Source organism: Lissotriton vulgaris, chromosome 1_1 (genome assembly GCF_964263255.1).
Source record: "Lissotriton vulgaris chromosome 1_1, aLisVul1.2, whole genome shotgun sequence".
Taxonomy (NCBI): Eukaryota; Metazoa; Chordata; class Amphibia; order Caudata; family Salamandridae; genus Lissotriton; species Lissotriton vulgaris.
Genome location: NC_141685.1, coordinates 979,822,400 through 979,844,951, shown reverse-complemented (window position 1 = coordinate 979,844,951; position 22,552 = coordinate 979,822,400). Strand labels below are relative to the sequence as shown.

Here is a 22,552-nt window from a genome sequence, read left to right as displayed (position 1 = left end):
CACAACCCCATCGACGCTGCGGCTCCCCAGATGTATTTAGTGTTGCCACTTTAGATAACTAATGTGAGCCATGTGCCTAGGTAAAGCTGCTTGAGAGGAGAGGCTGAAACACAGAAGAGGGGGGCAAAATGTCATTTAGCCTTAAATGCTGAATATCGGGCATAATTTATTCCCAAAATAAGGGTTCTTTCTTTACGCCAATTCCAATATATTGTAGAATATATAAAAATGAAGATACACTATCCGTGTCTTTCACCAACTTTATTTACAGTTCGAACACACAGTACAAGGAAAATTAATTACAAGCCAGGCCTACTGAATTTGCCAACGCGTGTTCTATCTTCTGTTTTTAAGGACTAAGAAACAACAGCTGAACAAGCACATCTTTTATTACAATATATAAAGCAAGTAAGCATGGATTTCCCCTCAAAACCAGAGAAAGGCAGTGCTGGGGGAGCACACCGCATGAGGAGGGGCCACATAGGAAATGTGCAGAGCAGTAGCATATGTGTTCTCCAATAACAGAATGCGAGGGAGGAAGGCCCAGATGTGCACTGCCCACAGAGGTATGAAACGTGCACCGATTTTCTTTAACTCTGAGGAAAAGAAAAAAACAGAATCATAGCTAGGAGCAGCTTCTTTAAGAAAGTTCGAACCTAAACTTTCATTGTCCTAGGCTGAGGGGTTATTTCACTGTAATAGCAGTAAAAAGACATTCTCATTATCAATTCCCATATTAATTCCCTTGATTTTCTGGGCCAAGTGCTTTCCCCACAATATAATGCCAATTTAATCCAGGGATCAGGCAATTATACTACCTATAGCCTCTAAAGCTTCTAGGGTTTATAGGCAGAGCCACTGGAATTATGCTGTAAGGGAGGATTAAATAATGTAGCAGGGTTGATTAAACAATGTGGCAAGAAAAGGCGAATTTTGTGGTGTAAGACGTCACATTTTGTGATAGTATTACTTCATTATTTTGTCATTTTTACAAATGGTAACACTGGCGGAGAAGTGTGGCTCAACGGTTAGAGGCGGCAGACCCGGAGGCAGAGGTCGGCCCGGGACCAGGGTTCAATTCCTGACGCGGTCGGGTGCAGGATCAATATAAGAGGGCCCGATAAATCTCGCCTCGGTGCCACTCTAACCATGGGGTCCCACGCTGCAACTCTGGGCAATAGCTTGCTTAATCGCCACACTGGCCCCATCACCGCCGGGGATGCCTGGCTGCACCTTGGGGATGCCCAGTAAAGGGACCATCTCACAGGGAAAGCCAGGACGGGTTCCCCATTGGTACAGCGCTGGGACGCTCCAGGGTAACCACGCGCTCTATAAATCCAACATTCATTCATTCATTCATTCATTCATTCTGGCTGGATTAAATTCTTGGCAGGAAGGATACTTCGCTGCAACAGTGATCGAGTATCCTCACCACCAAGAATGTGGTCCACCCGCCACATTTAGATGCAGGTGGACCTTCGAGTTAATCACTATGGAGACTACTCAGTCTCAGCAGTAGTTAATCCCCTCCAAAGGCCCTGGGGAAAAAAGGGCTGTCCGAGAAATAACTACGTCTGCCCACCTAATTTGGAAGGGCAGATATTTAGTCTTTTTTTTCTGTTCCTTAACATTTTAGTACTCCCCTGCCATGGAGCATTACTTTTTTTCTTTACAAAAAGAAAATCGTGGGTTGGGGATTTTCTTTTTTGAAAACAAGATTACTGTTTATTACAGGGGTGTGTCAGATAGAAAGTGGAACAACTGTGATGGCAGTTCCTGACAATGCCTTTATAAATTGCCGCCTGCTAGGCGGACATTTATACATGTGTCGGACGGAGTAGTCACAGCCTGGAATAAGTGAAGTCCCCCGCCAAGTCAATGGTGACTACTACATCAGCCAAAACCTAAATCTAGCCCACTGTCTGGACACAGATTTTACCTTATTGGTACCAGTTTGACAATTAAATATATATAACTAAGAAACTGAAAGATGACTAGTTAACATTTGTGAAGGGCCTTCCACTGCGTTGGAACACATGTTGCCATGTTTTTATCAACTTTTCAAATATTTGAGCTAGAAACAAAATGTTTTGTTTTAATATGCAGGTTATGCAGCAGATGATGGATTAAATAGTAAATGCAGCAAATCCATAATTATGCAGAAAATGTTGCAGCCACAGAATCGCATAATTCCACTGTCCCTAGTTACAGGCCTGCGAAAATGCCTTGCCTCATAATAAATAAAAACAAAAAACTAAGTGCATGTTTTCAAGGTGTGCCCTAAGGTTCACAACTAAACGTTTACCTTTCTAATTTCATGGTGTGCCTATCAATTGGTTCTCACAATATCTAGTAAAAGAAGCGCCTTTGGAGTGAACTTAGCCTTACAACCACCCAGTTATTAAACATGAATGGTATCATAACACCTATTGTTAAGCACCCAAAGGCAATCCAGAGTTTGACTCCTATAAAACAGGCCAAGATCAACAATATTATCATCAGTATAATACATGGGATTCTGGAATTCGTGTATAAAAACACATCTCTACTTTCTTTATAATCGGTAACCTGTGACTCAGTTGCCTATTATAAAAGAAATTAGGTCAGAACTCATTTGCAGTAAGTTATTACATTTGAGCTCTGATATCACAATGCCTACTGCAAGAGCCAGCAGCTGAGGGGAAAGGCACGTCAGGACACAGAGCATAACATTGGCTTTACAAGTGAGAAAGAGATAGGAGATATTCATAGCAATATGTTTATTTTTTCACTGCTTAGGTAATTATATAAAAGTTAGAAATTGTTTGCATGCTTCTACAAATTCCGAACTACTATGCCTTTTTATGTTAAAAAAAATTGGCTTTTATCAAACTGATTTTAATATAATTTTAACAAATATCTAACAGTTTTTTTATCCGTTTAAGTATGCATTTGTGATTCTACTTTTATTCTTCATGTTTACATACATGCTCTCGCTTACATATAAAAGAGCTACACATCAGGAATTTAAGTGGTTTGTGGGAAAAATGATGGTATGAGGATGTATTTATAAGGTATAAAATTCCCTCTGCCATAAACGACAAGGATATTTCAAGATACCTTAGAGTTCCACAACTTGAAGAAGAAATTCTGACTTTGGCCTTGTTCCTTTATATGGTCATGGAACTCCTCTGTGACTTACATTATCATTATAATGCATGGCAGGGTGTACTTTTATTCCATATATAATACAGGACATTCTGCAATCCCTGTATAAACTCCTGTCTTTAAATTCTTTAATAGACAGCTTAAGATGCACCCAGTTGCTAGCGATAAAGCAATATTGCTGAGTTCTGATGTCACTATGCCTGCAGCCAGAACCAACAGCTGAGGTGAAAGGCAGGTCAGGTCACAGAGCAGCTGTTTAAAGCCACAAAAATGAAACATTCCTTTTCTTTCTTTTGCTTTATTTTTCATGCTTAGAGTGACTAGCAAAAAAAACATCTTTATTTGTGGCACTCCTTAGATATTTACGGAAAAGTTTGAATCTTACTGCATGTTTCTACACATTCCGAACTACTTTAACTTTTTTTATTAAACTGACTTGTATTGGATTGTTTCTAATATTTTTTTTTCAACAAATACCTTACAGGTTCTTCATGTTTTTAATTTTGCACTTGAGGTTCTATTTTTATTCTTCGTGTATGCAAACATGCTGTCACTTTCAAACAAAAGAGCTATGCACCAAGGTTTTAAGTCGTTTGTAGGAAAGATGATAGCGTGTAACTATGCATTATATGAGATAAAATACTCCTTGCTGTCCATTATAAGGATATGGCAAGTCACCTCGTAGTTCAGCAACCTTATAAAGGAATCGGCCTTCGGCCTTTTTCCTCTATATGGTTATAGATCTCCTCTGTGACTTGCAATATCTTTACAATGTACGGAAGGGGGTACCTTATCCTCTATTTTATTGTTCCTATTAATAATTATACAAATGGGTACACCCTCTAAATACTATCATGAGTATTATTACTACTACTATTACTACTACTACTACTTATAATGATAATAAAAATACCAACACACACAATCAGTACAGACTCTATGTATACAGAGAAAGCAACATTGAGCTGACCCACCAATGGGCTACAGCTTATATGGAATAATCCTCACTGAGGGGAACTCAAACTGCCATATAATCACTATGCTGTGTATAAAAACAAGGTGATGAGGGACCACTTAATCCCAGACTTTTCTATTTTCAAGTTTGAAAGGCATCATCCTGCATGCAGACCAATTAATTTTCCTCCTAGCAAAATCCAAATAAATGTTTGCAGTTTACTCAGTATTATTAGTAAACAATAAACCTATATGTTTTACTTTCTCACTGCTCCAAAATAAACCCCCATTCTCTCCACTGAGTGACTAGAGAGTATGACCTCAGTGTTTATTTTATTCTGGTATTCCTTGTTGAAGGAACAGCAACTGATTTGAAAAGAGAGACTTCAGTCGCTGTATCATGCCACTCATGCCCTTTCTCTTACTAGGTTACCTTCAGTTGTCCAGTATTCCAAGCCCACACAACAATGTATTCTCCTTCATAGAAGATGGAAATTGAGCAGAGAAGAGGAAGCCCTGGAGAGCTTGGTGACCCTGCAAGAGAGAGCCTACACGAACCCTCAGACTGTGTGACCTAGTCCCATACTCACCACTAAGTCCTGGTCTGTGATATCTGAAAGAAACAATTGAACACATTCAATCTAACAACCATTATATTGTGACACATTCTCATAATCACACCCGGGAGAGCCCAGATCCCTGTGCCAAGAACTTGGTACAATCATTGCAATACATACTTTTCAAATCCATTGTGTTGTCACTGGAATGATATACAATAACAAGCAAATCTGTGAATGTATAATGTATCAATATGTACTCCCCACTGTGCTATGATATTTCCCTTCCTAAAATGGCAATGCTACATGTATCAATAATTTCAGGATGTAGGAACATTACAGTATTCTGAGTTGGTTCTGAGCAGCAGCTAATATGAGAACCAGAGTTACTGCACCAACGTTTTACAGTGTGATGGGAAGCAGTTTATTACATGGTGTGGTTGTGCAACCTCACTATGTAATAAACTCACAAACCTGCCTTTGGTCAAGTCAGGCTCATTCGCAAACCCTTAGCTCAACCTTGGGTAGCTCTGGTTTTGAGCAGTCAGGCTTTGTCAAAGGAACAATCGCAAAGCATTTAGAAGTACCAAAACAGTTGAAAAAGCAAAATCCTACACCAATTTATAAAAATAGCATTTATTTTTATGAATTTCTAGACACCAAAATGAGTAGAATTTAACCGAGGGTTCCAGTGTTATAAATTATTAAGCAAATAATAAATCACTGCTTTTCGTTTAAATCTAAAATAAGAATTGGCAACTACCATATTTAGTGATTACTTGGAAAACTTTTGTTAAGTTGTGCATGACTACTCCAGTCCATTCTGGGTGACCATCTCCAGCAGGGAGTGAGTCACAGGAGGCAATGAGGTTTTGGAGGACAGTTACCTTGCAGTGAAAGCAGTCGCTAGTCCAGTTCCAGGCTCTACGGGGGAGCCACCAGAGACAACAATGGAGTAGTCCTGATGCAAGGGATGCAGGATGCTGAAGATGCTGAGTATGCTGATCTGGTGATGGGGGTCTTCCTGGGGCCACCACTCAGTCCACAAACATGGTGGGGCGACTTACGTCACAGTGGTCGATGTCCCTCGAAGTCTGATTGAAGTCCAGCCAAAAAACTGTTACTACTGGTTACAGCAAACCAGAGTTCCCTTTAAATGAGGCTAGTGTCTGACTTGGGCAATCAAACTGCACTCCGATGACTCTCCTGTGTACAGAAGGCTCAGGTGCAACCTTTGAGTGTTGAGACTTGATTTCCCTGGCTGCACTTCAGCGAACAGCAGTGGTCAGGCAATCTTGGCTATCAACTCACCAAGGCAGACTTCATCAGCTTTTATGGCCCTGTAGCTGTAACAGGAAGTCGGCCAACTGGCTCTTGGAGTCACTTCTTCTGTCTGGGGCTCGTGGACTGCCTTTCCTTGAGCAGGGTACCATAGGCACAGTCCTCTCAGTGCTAGCCTAAGGATCAGCAGGTGCAGTCCGGTCTTTGGTGCAGCCTGTCTTTGCCCATTCCAGAGAACAGGAGGGCAGTCCCTCTTTGGTACCCTCTCCAGTGAAGACATGATCTGAGGTCTCAGTGCCAGGAGTGCCACTTTTATGACCAAAACTTGCCCTCTGGGATGCAGGGATATTAGTCTATGGGCTAATAGATCTTCTCTCGCCTAATGACAACTTCCTGTCAAGTGTGGCAGCTAGGTCTCCCAGAATGCAATATTCTGTGTACCTTCAACATTCAAAAACTTTTTCTTGGTGTGTGGAACTCCCTAGCTCATCCCAGAGGTGTGGCTACTTGGGGGCTTCACTCCCCTTGAAAAAAAAGGTTTGGCAAAGGCGTTTCCCTCTCTGCCCAAGATGCCAGCTTGTCTGTAAAAATAAAAAGAGCAGCTCCTCCTCTGTGTAATCAATATTGCCCTTCAAAGGCAGCTTCCCCTACAAAGCTCGCTTTTTGGGCTCTCACCTTGCTTGGCCTTCCTGCTGAAGAGAGGTCACAGTTTCTGCCTTGGCAGATCCTTTGAGTACCTTCCTAAAAGCCGTTCTCACCTTTCCCAGGAGGGCTGAAATCCAACTTGAGCAACAGGTCGTATTTAATGTAATGATTCATTTGATACTTTGAAGTACCAACTTTAGTAGTCCCATTCAGAAGTTAGCACCGCTGAGTTGCCAGTGTTAAACCCTGCAATCACCAACCGGGCTACTACCCTTTCTACAGCAAAAATGACAATGTAGGGGTAGAACATGTAAACACACATGTCCTACTTTCTAATATTCTGTTCTAATATTCTGCACATGGCATTAGGGCTTGTTAGGCCTGCTTTAGCAGTGACTTATTTATAATAGTAAGGAAGGCTTAGGCTTCGTCATTACTTTAAACTTCAAAGTCAAGTTAATAGTTTACAAGTACTCTACCAGTTTCCTCTGGCAGGCTGTGAGACATGCTTTACTTTGTCACACTCATGGTGGGACAGTGAGTGTTGCAGTCTACAAGGGACACGTTAATTCACAGGCCCTAGGTACCCCTAGTAGCATATACTAGGGGCTTATAAGTAGGTTAACCTGTGGAAATTTGGTATAAGCCAATTGAACATACCGTTTTGGGGGTCAGAGCACATGCACTGAGGCCTGGTCTGCAGGGTCCAGTGCATCACAGAGTCTTTACACCAATACCTAATAGTCAACAAGCATTGGCATAGCCAATAGGTCTCACCTTTGGGATGTTATACATTTTTAGTTATATTTTATAATATTGTATGTGCCTTGTGAGGCGGGCACATTGAGTGTGAACGTGCAGTCTTCTCTCGGACTGCAGAGCAGCTAGGGGTGAGGGCCGAGGAAGGTCTCCAAGAGCCACTTAAAAGCTCTTGCCTGGACGAAGGGGGTGGTGTGTGTAAGCAGAGGCTTTGCTACCTCTGCCTTGCTACCTCTTCCTCGGCCGCCACTGTCAAAACACAATTCTGCTGCCTTCCTCCTTCTACAAGTCAACAGCAATTGGTCTAGCATGACAGCAAATGGGTTAAAAATATGAACGACATCAGAAAAGCGCCACCGAGACAGTTGTATGTAATGTACAACGGATAATTTGGCTATTCCAACTCAAGTTGTACGTTTTTATTTTTTCAAATTCATAATAATGCTGCTGCGTTGGACGTCAGAGTGCTTTCAGACCAAGGGCACAAGATGGGGGAGAGAAAGAGTAATGGTGAGGAGCATGGTGTGGAGGGGGTCCCCGAGTGGCCTGGAGTGGGCAAGAAAAAAAGGGGGGTGTCATTTGGAGAAGGGGGGGCGGAGTGAGGATACAGAGCACAACAGTCCGAGGTCAAGGGTTGGATAAGTGCAGAACTGAGTAAGGGAGACCAGTATCGGTAGTCGGTAGACATTGATGGCAGTGTTTCTGTGGGTCATCTGCACGATGCTATGGGACTAGCCTTCCACGCTCTAATGGCATTGACGGCCCGTGCTAGGCTGGGAGTGCTCAAGCACGAGGCTCGGCTGCTGTAGTGTTGACTCAGAGCTTTATGGAACTCAAGCGGCTAACGAGCCAGGAGCTCGCACAGGCTTATTCATGTTATAGTTGTTTTCTGGTACTGGCACAGAAAGAGAAGTAAACTACTCGCACATGATAGTTCCCAGTGAGGTCACTGTTGTGTAAGGCCAAAACATAAGATAATTTATAATGAAACCCCCATAGAAACAGCATAACAGAGTATTAGCAGAGCTGTGCGTGTGCATGGCGCGAGAGAGAAGTGGGGGCGAATGAGCACGGCAGCGCGGTGAACGTGAACATGCTAAATAAAAACCGATGGTAACATGACCCCGAACAGATGGCGCCCCTGCTTGTAACCGCAAAACGTAGGCCGTGGACAGATACATTTCCTGGGAAAGGTGGGACATGCACCCGCCTTTGGCCAATTGCGTGCTGTTTTTTTAGAAAGACGCATGCAAAGCCCAATAGAAAAAATGCTACATAAAAATGCATATGCACGAGCGTGTGAAAAGTTCAGAGTGATTCCAAGAGGTCGTTTTCTTAGAGCAGCGCATGCGCGCTGCGCTAGGCTCGACCTAAAAAGTGGGGGTGAACTTGCAAAAAGCCATTTCCTCACACACAGTAATTTCAAAAATCATTCAGCTATCTCCTACCCTGGAATATCACTACCTTTAAGCTGCTGAACTGTTTGAGGCTATGGGGATTAGCGGAAAAAACCTTACTACTGCAACACTTGTCGTTTCTGATTTGGCCCGAACCTCTCTTCTCACCTGTAGTGGGAATTACTTTGTAAGAGGACCGTAATGAGAACAGTCTTGCTATTACTGTAGTAATATTGCTACATTCCATTCTCAGATATGCAACATTTTCCCCACTTTGACCATGTTTTATGCCACGTGCGTGTGTCTTTTATCGCTGTGAATTTAGATATTGCATAATACAAACAATTTCTCCCATCACCTCTCAGCTGCAAGTCTATATCCAAAGAGAAGAATCTGAACACACATCCCAGGTCAAGAAAATAAAGAAATAAAGGCATCATAGCTAAAACAGTGGGTTACTGGGTCCTGCTTCGCCACAAACAGGTAAATTTAACCATGTTCCAATGACCATACCAAAAAAACCTCATAAATACATATTCATTTCTTACCTCCCTCATTCTTCACTGCTGGGGGAGGCGGATTACCCCCTTTCATACTAGAGGTGAAGAAAGAGAACATATTATAAACTAGAAATAGAGACTATATTTTGGTTTCTTCTATACGTAAAGTCACAATTCTATCTAAATATATACTGTGCAAGCGTGTCTAGAATTCTATAGTCCTCAGGCGAGGAGGGAGTGGAGCTGACACTACCCAGCCAAGCCAGCCTTTTCACAGTACCCTCTTGGGCGGTGCTGTGTGATCTGAAACCGAGTGAAGCTGGTATTTACCCAATGTCGTTGCCCTCCATGAGCTGTCTGTAGGTGGCGATCTCGGCCTCCAGCTTCACTTTGATGTTAAAGAGGTTCTTGTAGTCCTGGGACTGCTGCATAATGTCTCCCCGCAGACCAGCAAGCTCTGCCTCCATATGGGAAGCCAGCACCACAATCCCGTGCAGCTTCTCCTGGTATCTGGCTTCAGTGGCACCGACGGCAGCTTCCAGAGAGGCTTTCTGGCATCGTGAAAGAATAGGGATCAGAAATAGTTGTTCAATGGATTTGTATTACGGGAACATATGAAACATTGAACAAAAATTGAAAGGCAAGAGAAAAAAAAGGCGACTACCACGTGAAAGAAGATAATATATATCAAAAGACAAGGAGTCAAACTCATGTGCGATGTATACACAGATTAAAGACAGCGACTCACACTGATTCTCAACTAGGTCTGTGCGAAATGTCCTTTACACTTATCTAATTTGTGTAGTTCATACAATTTTGCCTTGCGCAAATTACACAAAATTTGGGAAATTATTCAAGGTCTTGTGTGATACTGGTTTGAGCTGAAATTGTTCTTCAGGAGACATTTTCTCATCATACCAGCCACTTGCACGTATGTCAAGTGATTTTTTAATATAAAGTATGCCCTCATGTTCACTTTACTTTCGAGGTACCCAAAGTGTATTTCGCAAACTGTATTAGTAATTTTTTTTATTATTTAAAATGATTAGGCTTTTTCGCACACCTTTATTCTCAACCACATCCTTTATTAGGGAAGTTAAGGCCAATCGCTTCACCGCTATATAATACAAAAGTGCTCATGTTGAGTGCCAGATCGATAGATCCAAAGGCCAAGGCCCAGCAGTTACCGATGAAAAGCCAGTCCATCGGCAGGGGATGGAAGGGACATTGAATGTAGCTCCTAGATGACCTAGTTAAAAATCCAGTAGGAAGATACCAAACTACGTGGCATATCAGCAAGGTCAGACGATAAGTATCGCTAAGGGCACTTAGAGCTAGGATAATTATCACCGGCTAACGCTGGTTCCTATCATGGAGATAGCGTGCTATCAGCAACGCATTTCTCCAATGCGATAGGAATCCAAGCGTTAGCTGGAAAGCAGTGTGATTATTGCTGGAAATCCATCGATAATTGCACTGCGACCGGCGGTACCTTGCTGATAGGGCAGGGTGTTCTTAGCCATGTAATCCACCTCCCTTTGGATTAAATGCCTATATCAGATAACAAGGAGGCGAAAGGAAAGTAGGGATAACCATGGTTAGCGCTACTTTTCTTATCGCTCTGTCTGTTTGCTACATGTGCAGGGTGAAGCTGGGAGAGCTTGTCTTGCCTGCAAAAGCAGCTAGGAGAAAGTCATTAGTAAAATAGTGCTCACAGACTGTAAAGAAAATATACTGAGTAACAACACATGTAAGAGGGCCATTCCTCATGGGACATTACAAAAGGAGAAAAGGTGGTACAAAGGAGGGACTACTAAGCCTATCCACGAATCAAAAGCAATCATTTAGAAACAACAGTGACAGGAGCCAATTGAAAAGATGGGCAGAAAATGTGCGGAGCTTCAAGTCCATACCTGAATACAGCATGTCTCAAAGAGACAGCGCAAGAGCTGTCTAGGATAGACCTAAAAAGGGACATCAGCACAAACAAAAGTGGCAAGTACATTTGCATGGTATGACAACAAGACCCATATGTATTACCCAAAAACACCTGGGAGGGCATCAGCACCCTATGGAGCGATTGGCACCACAACCTCTGCTCCACAGAGGATTTTACATCATCACATAGGAAATATGCACACAGACATACCGAGAAGATGTAGCTCACCCTCTATGAAAACGTACACAAGGAGCAGTCCAACACAGATTACACTAATGCCGCACCAGATGGTGTTTCAACCATCCACCTGTCAAGCCCGAAATGCAGCTGAATCATTCACAGCTTCAACATTCTTACGCATACTTCAGCCTTTTTTTAAATTCCTCAACTCTCAAAGGACCACTCTGCCTCTCAACAGTCTACTTTTGATCCAGCCATTGTCATATGTGTCTGCTGTGAGACCACACTGTCTCCTACATGTCCTTACCACAGAATGCAAGGCGTCTAGCTCTGAGTGCAGCGATTGGCACTTTTGTTGAAGTTCTCTGGTTTCTGACTTTGATGTCTGCACAGTTTGTCTAGTCTGTGTAACCTCAACGTTGTGGGCTTCCACCTACAAATGGGCCAGAAAAGAAAACACATCAGATAAAGCATGTAATAATGCATACAGTAGGCAGCTCTTCCTACCAGCATGACTGCTTTGAACCAAGATAATTCTGGAATAAATTACCATTCCGTAAGAAAGAGTATGTCTGGACACGTTTCTGCATTAAGGGTGATTCTTGAGTGAATATTTTTAAGTAAATAGCCAATCTAAAGAAAGTAGCAACTCTGCAGAGCAGGCTCTGAATCTAGGATATACCATGAATCTGAAGAAATGTATGACTTTGGGCCAGATTTAGAGTTTAGGACATACTACTCTATTGCAAATGTGATGTAGTACCTTGTCCGCCAAACGCTCCACCTACCTGCTTCATTCAGAGATGGGCAGACGTTAAGCACCCATTGGCTCAGTTGTGGGAAGCTTCCTTCGATGCCCTGATGGAGTGAGGGCCGTCAGGGAAGGACATAACACCAACCTCCTTATTTAAGGTGAACAGTGCAATGGGTTTTTTTTTGTCCGTCACCACCAGGAGAAAACTCCCAGCGAGTGGGTGTGAGTGGGATATTAGTTTTTTGTTTTTCTGAAACAAACTCCCAATATGGAAGCTTTTTCTAAAAAACGAAAACATTTATAAGGTTTGATGATGACCGTTAAAATCAGTGGTGGGCCTCCTCCAAATCTTTTGTACATTGATTGGATCTTCCATGGTGGCAGTCCATTTCAATGTACAGACATGACCACTGTTCTGACGTTCATCTCTAAATTTAATTTGGTAGGCGATAGTCCATCAGGATAGCATAGGTCATATCCTCCCCCACACTGAAGGATGGAGCACTGTCCATCAAACTGTAAGTGGGGACCTCTATCGTAAACCCCACTAGAATTAAGTGGCCTGAAGAGAAATTATTATAAGATGAATGTGTTGCTTGTTTATGTTTGCCACTGCAAAGGGGTCAGGGAATAAAATACTACAACCGGGCTAACTTTATGTTGAGTAAAGCAGTCTTGCTTGACATCACTTCCGGAACTATCTCACATTCCTCAATGATTGTAGAGGGCGGCGTTTCATGTTATCAGTTGATCTTTGGTGATTTAATCAAATGTGAACTCCTACATGGAATTCCAAACCACATAAAGGTCATTACATCGGAGGATAACACCATACATGACTGGGAGTGCATATAGCAGTGTCAGTGTATACTAGTAGACAAGCCTGGTGGTCTCTCAGTCCTCCAAAGAGGATGTCATCCCTGAAGTCAGCTTCAATATTTTCATGCTGCTTTTGAGAGTGTCAGTTTACAGAAAAACAATTGTGTTCAAGGATTTTCAGTTCCCGACTAAGGGCTAGATGTATGAAGCTCAAATGGATTCGCAAACACCGAAATTCGGCGTTTGCGAACTCATTTGAGCAAAATGGTATGTATGTAGCAAATGTTAGTGCAAAATAAGGAATCGCAAATTTGCGATTCCTTATTTTGTGATTGCATGTAAGGAATCACAAAATTTGCGTTTCCTTAAATGGAGTGTTTGATGCGAAAAATAATTGCTAATTGTCCCTAAGGAAGTTGGTGGTAATTTGCGAATTTCTTGAAAAATGCCCATTTTTGCATTTTTCAAAGTGCCATGTGATGCACATACATGCCCTTAGGGCATGTATGTGCACCACATGTGCACCCATGCTTATTTCAGAGGTGCAACAGGGTGTCCTTTGGACACCCTTGCACCCTTGAAATTATTCTCAATTTGCGATTAGCAAATTGCGAATCGCAAATTGAGAATAATTTCACATTCATTCCTATGGGACTCCTGGCCCATAGAAATGAATGGGAAATTATTCCTTAATTGCGATTAGCAATTTGCTAATCGCAATTAAGGAATTGTAAGAAATCGCTAAAAAATAGCGAATTTCTACATACATACCATTTTGCAATTCTCAAATAGCGATTCCTTAAAAATCGCTATTTGAAAATCGCAAAAGTGTATCTTGATACATCTAGCCCCATATCTTTTAAAATGTAAGGTGATTTTTTTTTATTGCTGTCAAATTATGATTTTCAAACAGAGGTTTAACTTGCTTTTTGTTGAAGGGCATACTAACTGTTCATGCCTGAAATGATTTTGAGCCATTAGCACACATCTATGCAATGGGTAGTTCATCTAGCGCATTGTGTGCCCAGTGGCTAGCAAAAAAGAATGTATTCTAAGGCTAACCAGAAGTTTAGCATAGCTAAATACTGCAAAGATTCTCTGTCCTAGCTGTGCCCTGCTTTTTACCTGATTTTGGTACCAGGCTTCCGTCTCCTGATTGTTCCGCTTTATGATCTGCTCGTAGTCGAAGCGCATGTTTGTGAGAGTATGGCTGAGATCCACTGAGGGAGCGGAGTCAACCTCCACAGTCACAGTGCCAGCCATCTGGTTCCGCCTTTCTGCTAACTCCTACAAGGGAATGGAGGAGAATAACCCAAAGAGGGTTAGCATGGTAACGCGGTTAAGAGCAGGAAGAAGGTTAAAAACCAGAAATAAAAAAATAGGGCCTAGAGTGTGGTGCAATATAAGATAGGAATGTGTGCTGAGAAAGAAAAATCTTAATAGTGACACTAGAGGGCAGACTTTATTTTTGCTATTTATTTTAAAATTCCAGTAAATGAGAATATTAGTGCGTAGCTGGCAATTCTTCTTAGTGATTCAATCAATAGCAGATAAATATAAATATTAAATACCAGGCAATAAAGAGGAATGTGTTTGCAAGAATGACATTAGAAATTATAGTGATTAACAATACAGTTCTGCTAGACAAAGAGAGTGGCTGACTATTAATGCCTAATTACTGAAAGAAGTCTTTGAAATTACAATTTAAAAAAAGAATGCATTTAACAACAATTAATTCATTTACCTAGATATTTTCAAAGAAACTATCAACAATAGAACCAAGGCATGGGAACATTCCTGTCGTGAGGATCATTCCTTTGTTGTGAGGACTATTTTAATGTTCAAGGGCATAAATGACATCCTGAAGAGTGGTAAATTAAGCTATGTATGATACAATATAGTGGCAAGAAATGATAGTAAATTATACAGTTGTGGTAACACAATTTTTTAAGATTTACGGTAATTTGCCTGACAATCCTTTAGTTTACTAGTGCACTCTAACTCAAACATTTCATACAATAAATTGCTACAACATACTATATCTGCAATAAAAATTTGATGATTCATTACATCAGAAAATCAGGAGCACGTAGAAAGAAGCTCCAAATTTCCCTTCATTACTGGGTAAGTAATCAAAAGGGTACTGTGGATGACCGAATGATCATGGTAGCTTCTTTTTATGTAAATTCTGCTTGTTCTGAAGGCAGACATGATGAATACATTTAGTGAGAACTTTAAGACACTCCCTTCACCCGCAATCTCTTACTTCCTCATGAGTCTTCTTCAGATGAGCCATCTCCTCCTCTAGATTTGTAACATCATGCGCCAGCATTTCATAGTCCAGCTCTGCCTGGCGCTTTAGCTCTTTGAGCCCGTTGATGTCATTCTCAACTGTTTTCCGTAGGGAGAGTTCCATTTCATACCTGATTGAAAGGGGCGATTAAGTACTGAATCAGATGGCTGGGATTAGGATTATTTAGCATGCATATAATGTGAAATATAATGCTGCAATGTATGCATTGGGGTAAGTAAATGCAACAGTCTTTACGATTTGGATTATTGAGAGTAGTTTTAATCTTATGTAACAATTCTCTACATTTTATAGTAGAAAAATCCTTAAATCTCTACATTTAAAGCAGTTCTATAAATTTATACACAGATCCTCTCATTTTTTAAACAGAAGGGTTCCTTAATCTCATAAGGGGATAATCTCATTCTTATAATATGAGAGCCACACAATCTTATACTAGAACTCCAGAGAGATTATAATAATGGGTTCCCTTTTTTTCTACAGAGGGATTCCCTACATAATGTAATACATGATCCCCTAGCCTTACAATGTGGTTTTGTTAAATGTATCATGCGTGGACCTTAGATTGTCTACAGGCATTCTCTCAATATTTTAATACCTGGGCACTGTCAAAATTATATTGTATGAGGTTTCCTTTATTTTCTTTGGCATTATGTTGATCCCATACAGCAAACCGCCTACTTCATGGTGTAACCATGTGTCACACAATATCTGGACCTTTAAGTAAGTCAGCCTGTGATTAGTGGATATCACACAGTGAGCCATAGGATGAGTTGGAGTAAGTCAAGTGTGGAGCATCTGCATATACCCAATCAATTACAGATTTTGCAATTATGAATGCAGAGGGAGAGCTACGAATTGCAATACTGTACAATCTTTCACTCTCTTCTTTAACAGTGGGGAGGAATATTCTGGGCGAATCCTCTTAAACTGCACCGACATGTGACTTGGAGGTAGAAGCTAATTCTGTAAAAGACTAAGCAAGTCTCTGTAAGATTTCATTTCTGAAGGTTACAGATGTGACATAATGCGGGAAAGAGGTAGAATAATTAGTCACTGAACTATTTCTAGAGATACCCTACGATGCCACAATCTCCGACCATTCCATCAAACACCTCACAGTAACAAGTACATCTCCAATAGGCAACCCACTCCACAATGCTCACTCTACGTGCACCCCATCCCAATCCATCATGGGTACCACACTTCTTCCTTCATATTTAAACGCCATGATCACCCCATCTCCTTGGTTGTCCTGTCTGCTGTAATCCAACATATGGTATTTGGACAAAATATGGAAATAGAAACAGCAAGTCACAGAATTATCAGTAAACAAATATTGTGATACGAAAATATCATGATGAAGAAATATCTTTGTCAAAAATATCGATTTTTCAGGTTTTATCATTTTCAATAATGCAGTTGTAAAAATATTGTTTTTAATTATCTTTAGGTATGTTAGTTCATATATTAATTTTTTATGTTATTGTTTGTATAACTGTTAATAATATGTTTAAATACAGCTTGCAATTTTAAGTGATTTATACGTGCTTATTTAATTACTAATAGTTATTTATATTGTTGTGGCGGGTTGCTAGGTTGGTAAAGGTGTGGGTGGGAAGTTAAATAATTCTAACTAATTAATTATTAATGTATTACCATTTATTTAGTTGATAAAAAAATATGTAAACTGTGCAATACTTATATTCTTAAAGTTATATATTATGTGAGTGCTGCTGGGTTTGTAGGGGTATAGGGCGGGAAGATAATTAATAATTAATTAACAATTAATTAATTAATAATTATTTAATTGATTAATAAATATATTGTGTAACAATGATATTTTTAGGTTATGAATTAGGTACAGGATGTTGGGTTTGTAGGGGTATAGGGTTGGAAGATAATTAATAATTAATTAACAAATAATGTATTATTAAGTATTTAATGAATTCATGAATATGTCTTGTGTAATAAGGATTTTTTTAAAGTTATATATTAGGCGCAGGCTGCTGGGTTTTAGGGGTATGGGATGGAAAGTTAATTAGGAAACAATTAACAATTTATGATTAATTATGTAATCGATTATTAATTATGTGCATAGTTATATTTTTTAAGTTATATATTAGGTGAGAACTTTTGGGTTTATAGGAGAATAGGGTGGGAAGTTAATTAATAATTAATTAACAATTATTATTAGTGTATTAATTAATATTTAATAGATTATTACTTATGTTAATTGTGTTACATATATTTATTTTAGTTATATTTTAAGTGTTGGCTGGTAGGTTTGTGGGAATATAGTGTGGTAAGTTAATTAAGTAATACATAAATTACATTTTGTTAATTGATAATTAATTATTAATTTGTTTACTAATCATGTTATTTGTTTATTTTGTTTTTCCCTTTTATATATTTTTGGGGGGCTAATTAATAAAGTTCATATTAAGAGTTTTATATATGTTAAAAATTATTTGATATATGTTTCATATATGTTGTGTTTGAAGTGAAGTACTTTGCCTACTATTGCACAGACTGGAGTGGGAAATGTAATTATTACCCCTCGGAAGTCCAACACTTTTCCTACGGTTACACAGACTGGAATCAGAATAGTAAATGGTACCTCTCCTAAGCCCAACACTTTCCCTACTGTTGGAAAAACTGGAGTGTGATTAGTGGATTTAACCCCTCCAGAGTCCAACAGTTACCCTACTGCTGCACAGACTGGATTAGGAATAGTAAATGCTACGTCTCCGAAGCCCATTAGTCAAATGATTTCTCTACTGTTGCACAGACTGGAGTGGGAATGGTAAATGTTACCGGCTTCCCCTACTACTTCACAGACTGGAGTGGGAATAGTAAATGTAATTACTCCGAAGTCCAACAGTTTTCATACTGTTGCACAGACTGGTGTGGGAGTAGTAAATGTTACTGTTCCGGACTCCAGCAATTCCCCTCTGTTGCACAGACTGGATTCGGAATAGAACATTTTAACCCTCTAAAGTCCAACGTTTTCCTTATTGTTTCACAGACTGGATTGGGAATAGCAAATTTTACTACTCCAAAGTCCAACGCTGTTCCTACAGTTGCACAGACTGGAGTAGGCATAGCAAATGTAACCCCTCCGAAGTCTAACCCTTTCCTTAATGTTGCTCACACTGGAGTGGTACTAGTAAATCTTATCCCTGCTATGTCCAACATTTCACTATTGTTGTACACACCTGAGTGGAAATACTTGAACACTTCCCATATTGTTACACAGACTGGAGTGGGAATAGTATATCTATTTACCCCAGATTGTAATACTTTTATTAACATTTTTTAAATATATGTAATATTACCATTTGTTTATCGGTGTCATGTTATACAATATATCTATGTATAAATCAATCTATACTACTATAATAAAGGAAGAACTTTGCACCTTTGAGGCGGGTAAACTCGAGAACCACAGCGCCAATCCACACACCCGATACATCATTGCAATCGTCAGGGTGTGCAGATGGACATAGGCTATATAAATGAAAAAAATATACGTTATTTAAAAAATTGACGATAAAAAGAAAGTAGTCCCTTGCAAGTAGCGCCGGCCGCGACCTGTGTGGTGACATCAGGTGCGCGGGGAGGAGCGGCGTGCAGGAGCGGAAGAGGAGCGGCGGGCACGGCGCGGTGGAGGAGCAGTGACGAACGGTGGAATGGCGGTGAGGACTGGCAAACAGGCGGATGAGCGATAAGCGGCGAGGAGCGGCGGAGCGGTGAAATGAGGAGCGCGGGGGAGGAGCGGCTGCTGAGGTAAGGCTCCGGGCAGGCGGGGGTCGGGGCAGGCGGGGGACGGGGCGGGCAGGGTTCCGAGCTGCTTGACAATGTCAGGGCGGGCGAGGGGCCGGGCTGCTGCACAATGTAGGGGCGGGTGGGGTTCCGGGAGGCCTGATTGCTTTCGGACAAGGTCGGGACGGGCTGCTAGTATATATATACAATGTATATATTGTGTCTATATCTTTTTTAGTAAATATAATTGTTTTAATATTGATTTAGTTTGGTAATTTATTCAATATTTTGCATTTGATTTGCTTAATTTTTAGTGATATATATATATATATTCATATATGATTTTATTAGTAGTAAATGGAAAAAAGTCAAAAAATGTAACATAATGAAAAATATATTTTCGTAATACTGTCACATTATATATATGTAAATACAAACATATACACACAAATATAGATTCAAGTGTGTATGTTTCTATAAGTATATATTTATATATTTTGGATTAAATGTTATTTAGATTTCCTCAATTTACATTATATTAATGTTTTATATTAAAATATTTAGGATTTACTATTTTAAACTGTATATTAAAAAACAATATTAGTGTATGTTTCTTAATGATATTAGTGTGAAAGTATATTTTTTCGATAGTTTAGTACTTAGCGTAATAACTATAGGGAAGCAATATCTTTGTAATCAATATTTCTGCATCACAATATTGTTGTGATCGATATGTCAGTGATCCTACACACATCCATCAATTCTCCCTGAATTCTTCTATGAGCTCTTACTTGGTCTTGAAATCTTCGACCGTTAGGCGGCTGTTGTCCAGCTCCACTGTCCTTTGAGCATTGCTGATCACCACATCCTTGATCTGAAAGAGAACAACAAAAAGAAGGGACGATATTATAGATTGAGGGAGGGGTGAACTTATGAACCGCTTACATGCTCACTGCTAACATAGATGTGTTCTTTGTTGGTCCATATGGAAAATGGCATTGTAGATTTTCTGGGTGACCAATGAATATGTCAATGGTTCAAAGTTAGAATAATTCTATTCACATATATTTCATGTTTATTTACTAAAATATGGCCTAGATCCAGCTCTTGTGAATCAGGCTTAGATACTCATGTCCTAACAGGAAGTGGTTGTGGAATAAGAAAATAGCACACACCAAACAATCACCCTGATGGACTTTGGAGAAGGTGCTTTCTGCATTCAGTGACAGGAGCTCCTGGGATCTTTTTTCAGCATTCACAACCCTGTCACAAAGCCAATTGGACAATTTGACGCTCTGTGCCAGACTGAATCAATGTCCTCTAGTAGAGCCTTGGTTAAGAAGTGGGCACCTTGTGCAAGCAAGTATCCCAGTCAGGCACTTAGGGGAATTCCTGTCAGCATATGTGAGACCCATTAAGCTCCCATTAAGCTGGCAGGGCACCCACACTTCAGTGGATCTATGCTTTAGACATGAAGTGTACATGCTGCCATGGGTTTGTTGGGAGTATAATGATGCACCCTGTGTACAGTGTTTGTACAGTAGCGATCACCTTGCCTTTAGAAAAGGTACAAAGACTTTGCCCGTCCCTAAAATATTAAGCAACTGGCCGGCTCCAAGAAGCAAGATCTGGCGGAATATCCACTCCTGAGTTGACTATAGAAAGTGATCTCTGGTGGCTTGCCGGTGCCTCCAGTGCACAGAATAAAGTCACTACAGGGTTTGAAGCACTTTTGGTGCCCCCGATGTGTCAGATGCTCTATTGATTCCAAGTGGATTGAACATAGTGGAGGGTCTATGGTCCACTATATCGTAGCCTCTACCTAATGGAAACATTAATACTCATCAACAGTAGTCTCTGCCTATGTCCATCTAAAGACAAGACAGTGCATCTAAAGATAGTAAGCACATTCATGCACAGTGCATCTATACTAAAAGGCCCTGCAGACCTACACGCCTTTGCACAGGGAAGATTCACTCACCATGCTTATCCCTTCACACCTATGCGCCAGAAGATTTCATTCACCATGCTTATTCCTTCACGACTATGCGCAAGGAGATTTCACTCGCCATGCTTATTCCTTCACACCTATGCGCCAGTAGATTTCACTCAACATGCTTATCCCTTCCCACCTATGCGCCAGAAGATTTCACTCACCATGCTTACCCCTTCACGCCTATGTGCAGGCACCATGCTTATCTCAAGCCTTTAAACCTCATGCATGTAACATAACTAAGGGGCCCATTAGGATGGTGGGCAAACTTTGCCCGCCCGCCATCCTGTCGGTAAAAGTGACCGCCCGCCATAAGGGCGGAGGTCCCGTGGGCAGCATTAGGATGCGCCCGCCACAGTGGTGGACGCATCCTGCATTCCTACCATTGTGGCGGGTGGTGCACTCAGCACCACCCCCCACAATCGCAGGAAGGCATGCTGTGCACTTCCATGCACAGCATGGCAGGCACCGCGCGGTGCCTGCCATACTGTGCATGCATCTGCTGGGGGGTAGCCTAGGTACCCTCCATGTGCACCCCCCACCACCCCGGAGTCCCTGGGGGCCTGCAACGGTCCACTGCAGGGAGTCTCCGCATGCCTTTCCGTGGCAGCATTGCCGCCACCTAAAGGCATTGACAGACGCCCATGCAGACACCGCCACAATATAAACCCTTTTCCGCCCCGGTCGCTTTGCGACAGGGGCGGAAAAGCGGCGGACGGTCTTTCCGTCCGCCGCGGACCCCCCCAGCCATACCAATATGGCGGGGGGTCATTCCGGAGCGGATGGCGGGCGGATTGCCCCCCCAGGCCAGCGGTGGTCACCGCAGGCCTGGCGGGGGCAATCTGCCCGCCATCCTAATGGGCCCCTAAAAGTCTGAAAGAGGGGGCGGCAGGTTTCTGCTCCAACAAATCCCCTCTCTTTGTAACTCTGTCCCAACACCTGAATGAAGCACGCTTCCTCTACAAACTTCTGAAGACCTCCCTCTTATGCCAAGCTTGTGACCTCTGCTGAACTGTGACCCTTACTCTCATCCCTGTTCCAGCGCACACTCCAGCCGCCTTTGATCACAAGATCACATTGTAAAAACAATCAAATAAAACAATAATAAAGTTCACAAACGTATCACGCTACATCCGGTACTCTTTTCAACAACAAACTTGAAGGTCGACCAGTAAGGTGATGCAAATCGGAGTATTTCACAACCTTGTCAGCAGGAAGCGTCATACAATTATACAATTGGGGGCAGATTTACAAGAATGTGCCGCGGCATGGCACCGCAAGCCCTTTGGCTGCGCCATCAGACCACAGGAATGCGACATATTTACAATGATATGTCGCATTTCCGTGCTCTCCCCTGAGCTGGCGCACAAACAGCTGCCATGCGCCGGCGCAGGCACCCTTGCACCATGGTGCAAGGATGCCTCCGTCATGGGGAGATTGATTTTGTGCAGGAAGGAGCACCTTCCTGCACGAAAACAATTGCCACTGTTTCAATGTGTGCCGTAGAATGCAGCACACATTGAAAGAGGAAAAAACTAGGAGAAATGACAT

General features: G+C 41.4%; 1 protein-coding gene across 1 annotated transcript in view; it reads right to left on the bottom strand.

Moving 5' to 3' along the window:
* Positions 1-246: 246 nt before the first annotated feature.
* LOC147748336 (keratin, type I cytoskeletal 19-like) overlaps positions 247-22,552 on the bottom strand; it is a 34,586-nt gene continuing 12,280 nt past the window's right edge. The window contains exons 2-9 of the mRNA XM_086936412.1: positions 19,800-19,882; positions 15,199-15,355; positions 14,058-14,219; positions 11,667-11,792; positions 9,571-9,791; positions 9,289-9,335; positions 4,692-4,714; positions 247-596 (exon numbers count right to left, since the gene is read on the bottom strand). Of these exons, the coding sequence (XP_086792538.1) occupies positions 591-596; positions 4,692-4,714; positions 9,289-9,335; positions 9,571-9,791; positions 11,667-11,792; positions 14,058-14,219; positions 15,199-15,355; positions 19,800-19,882 (825 nt within the window). The 3' untranslated portion in view covers positions 247-590. The remainder of the gene's footprint in view (positions 597-4,691; positions 4,715-9,288; positions 9,336-9,570; positions 9,792-11,666; positions 11,793-14,057; positions 14,220-15,198; positions 15,356-19,799; positions 19,883-22,552) is intronic.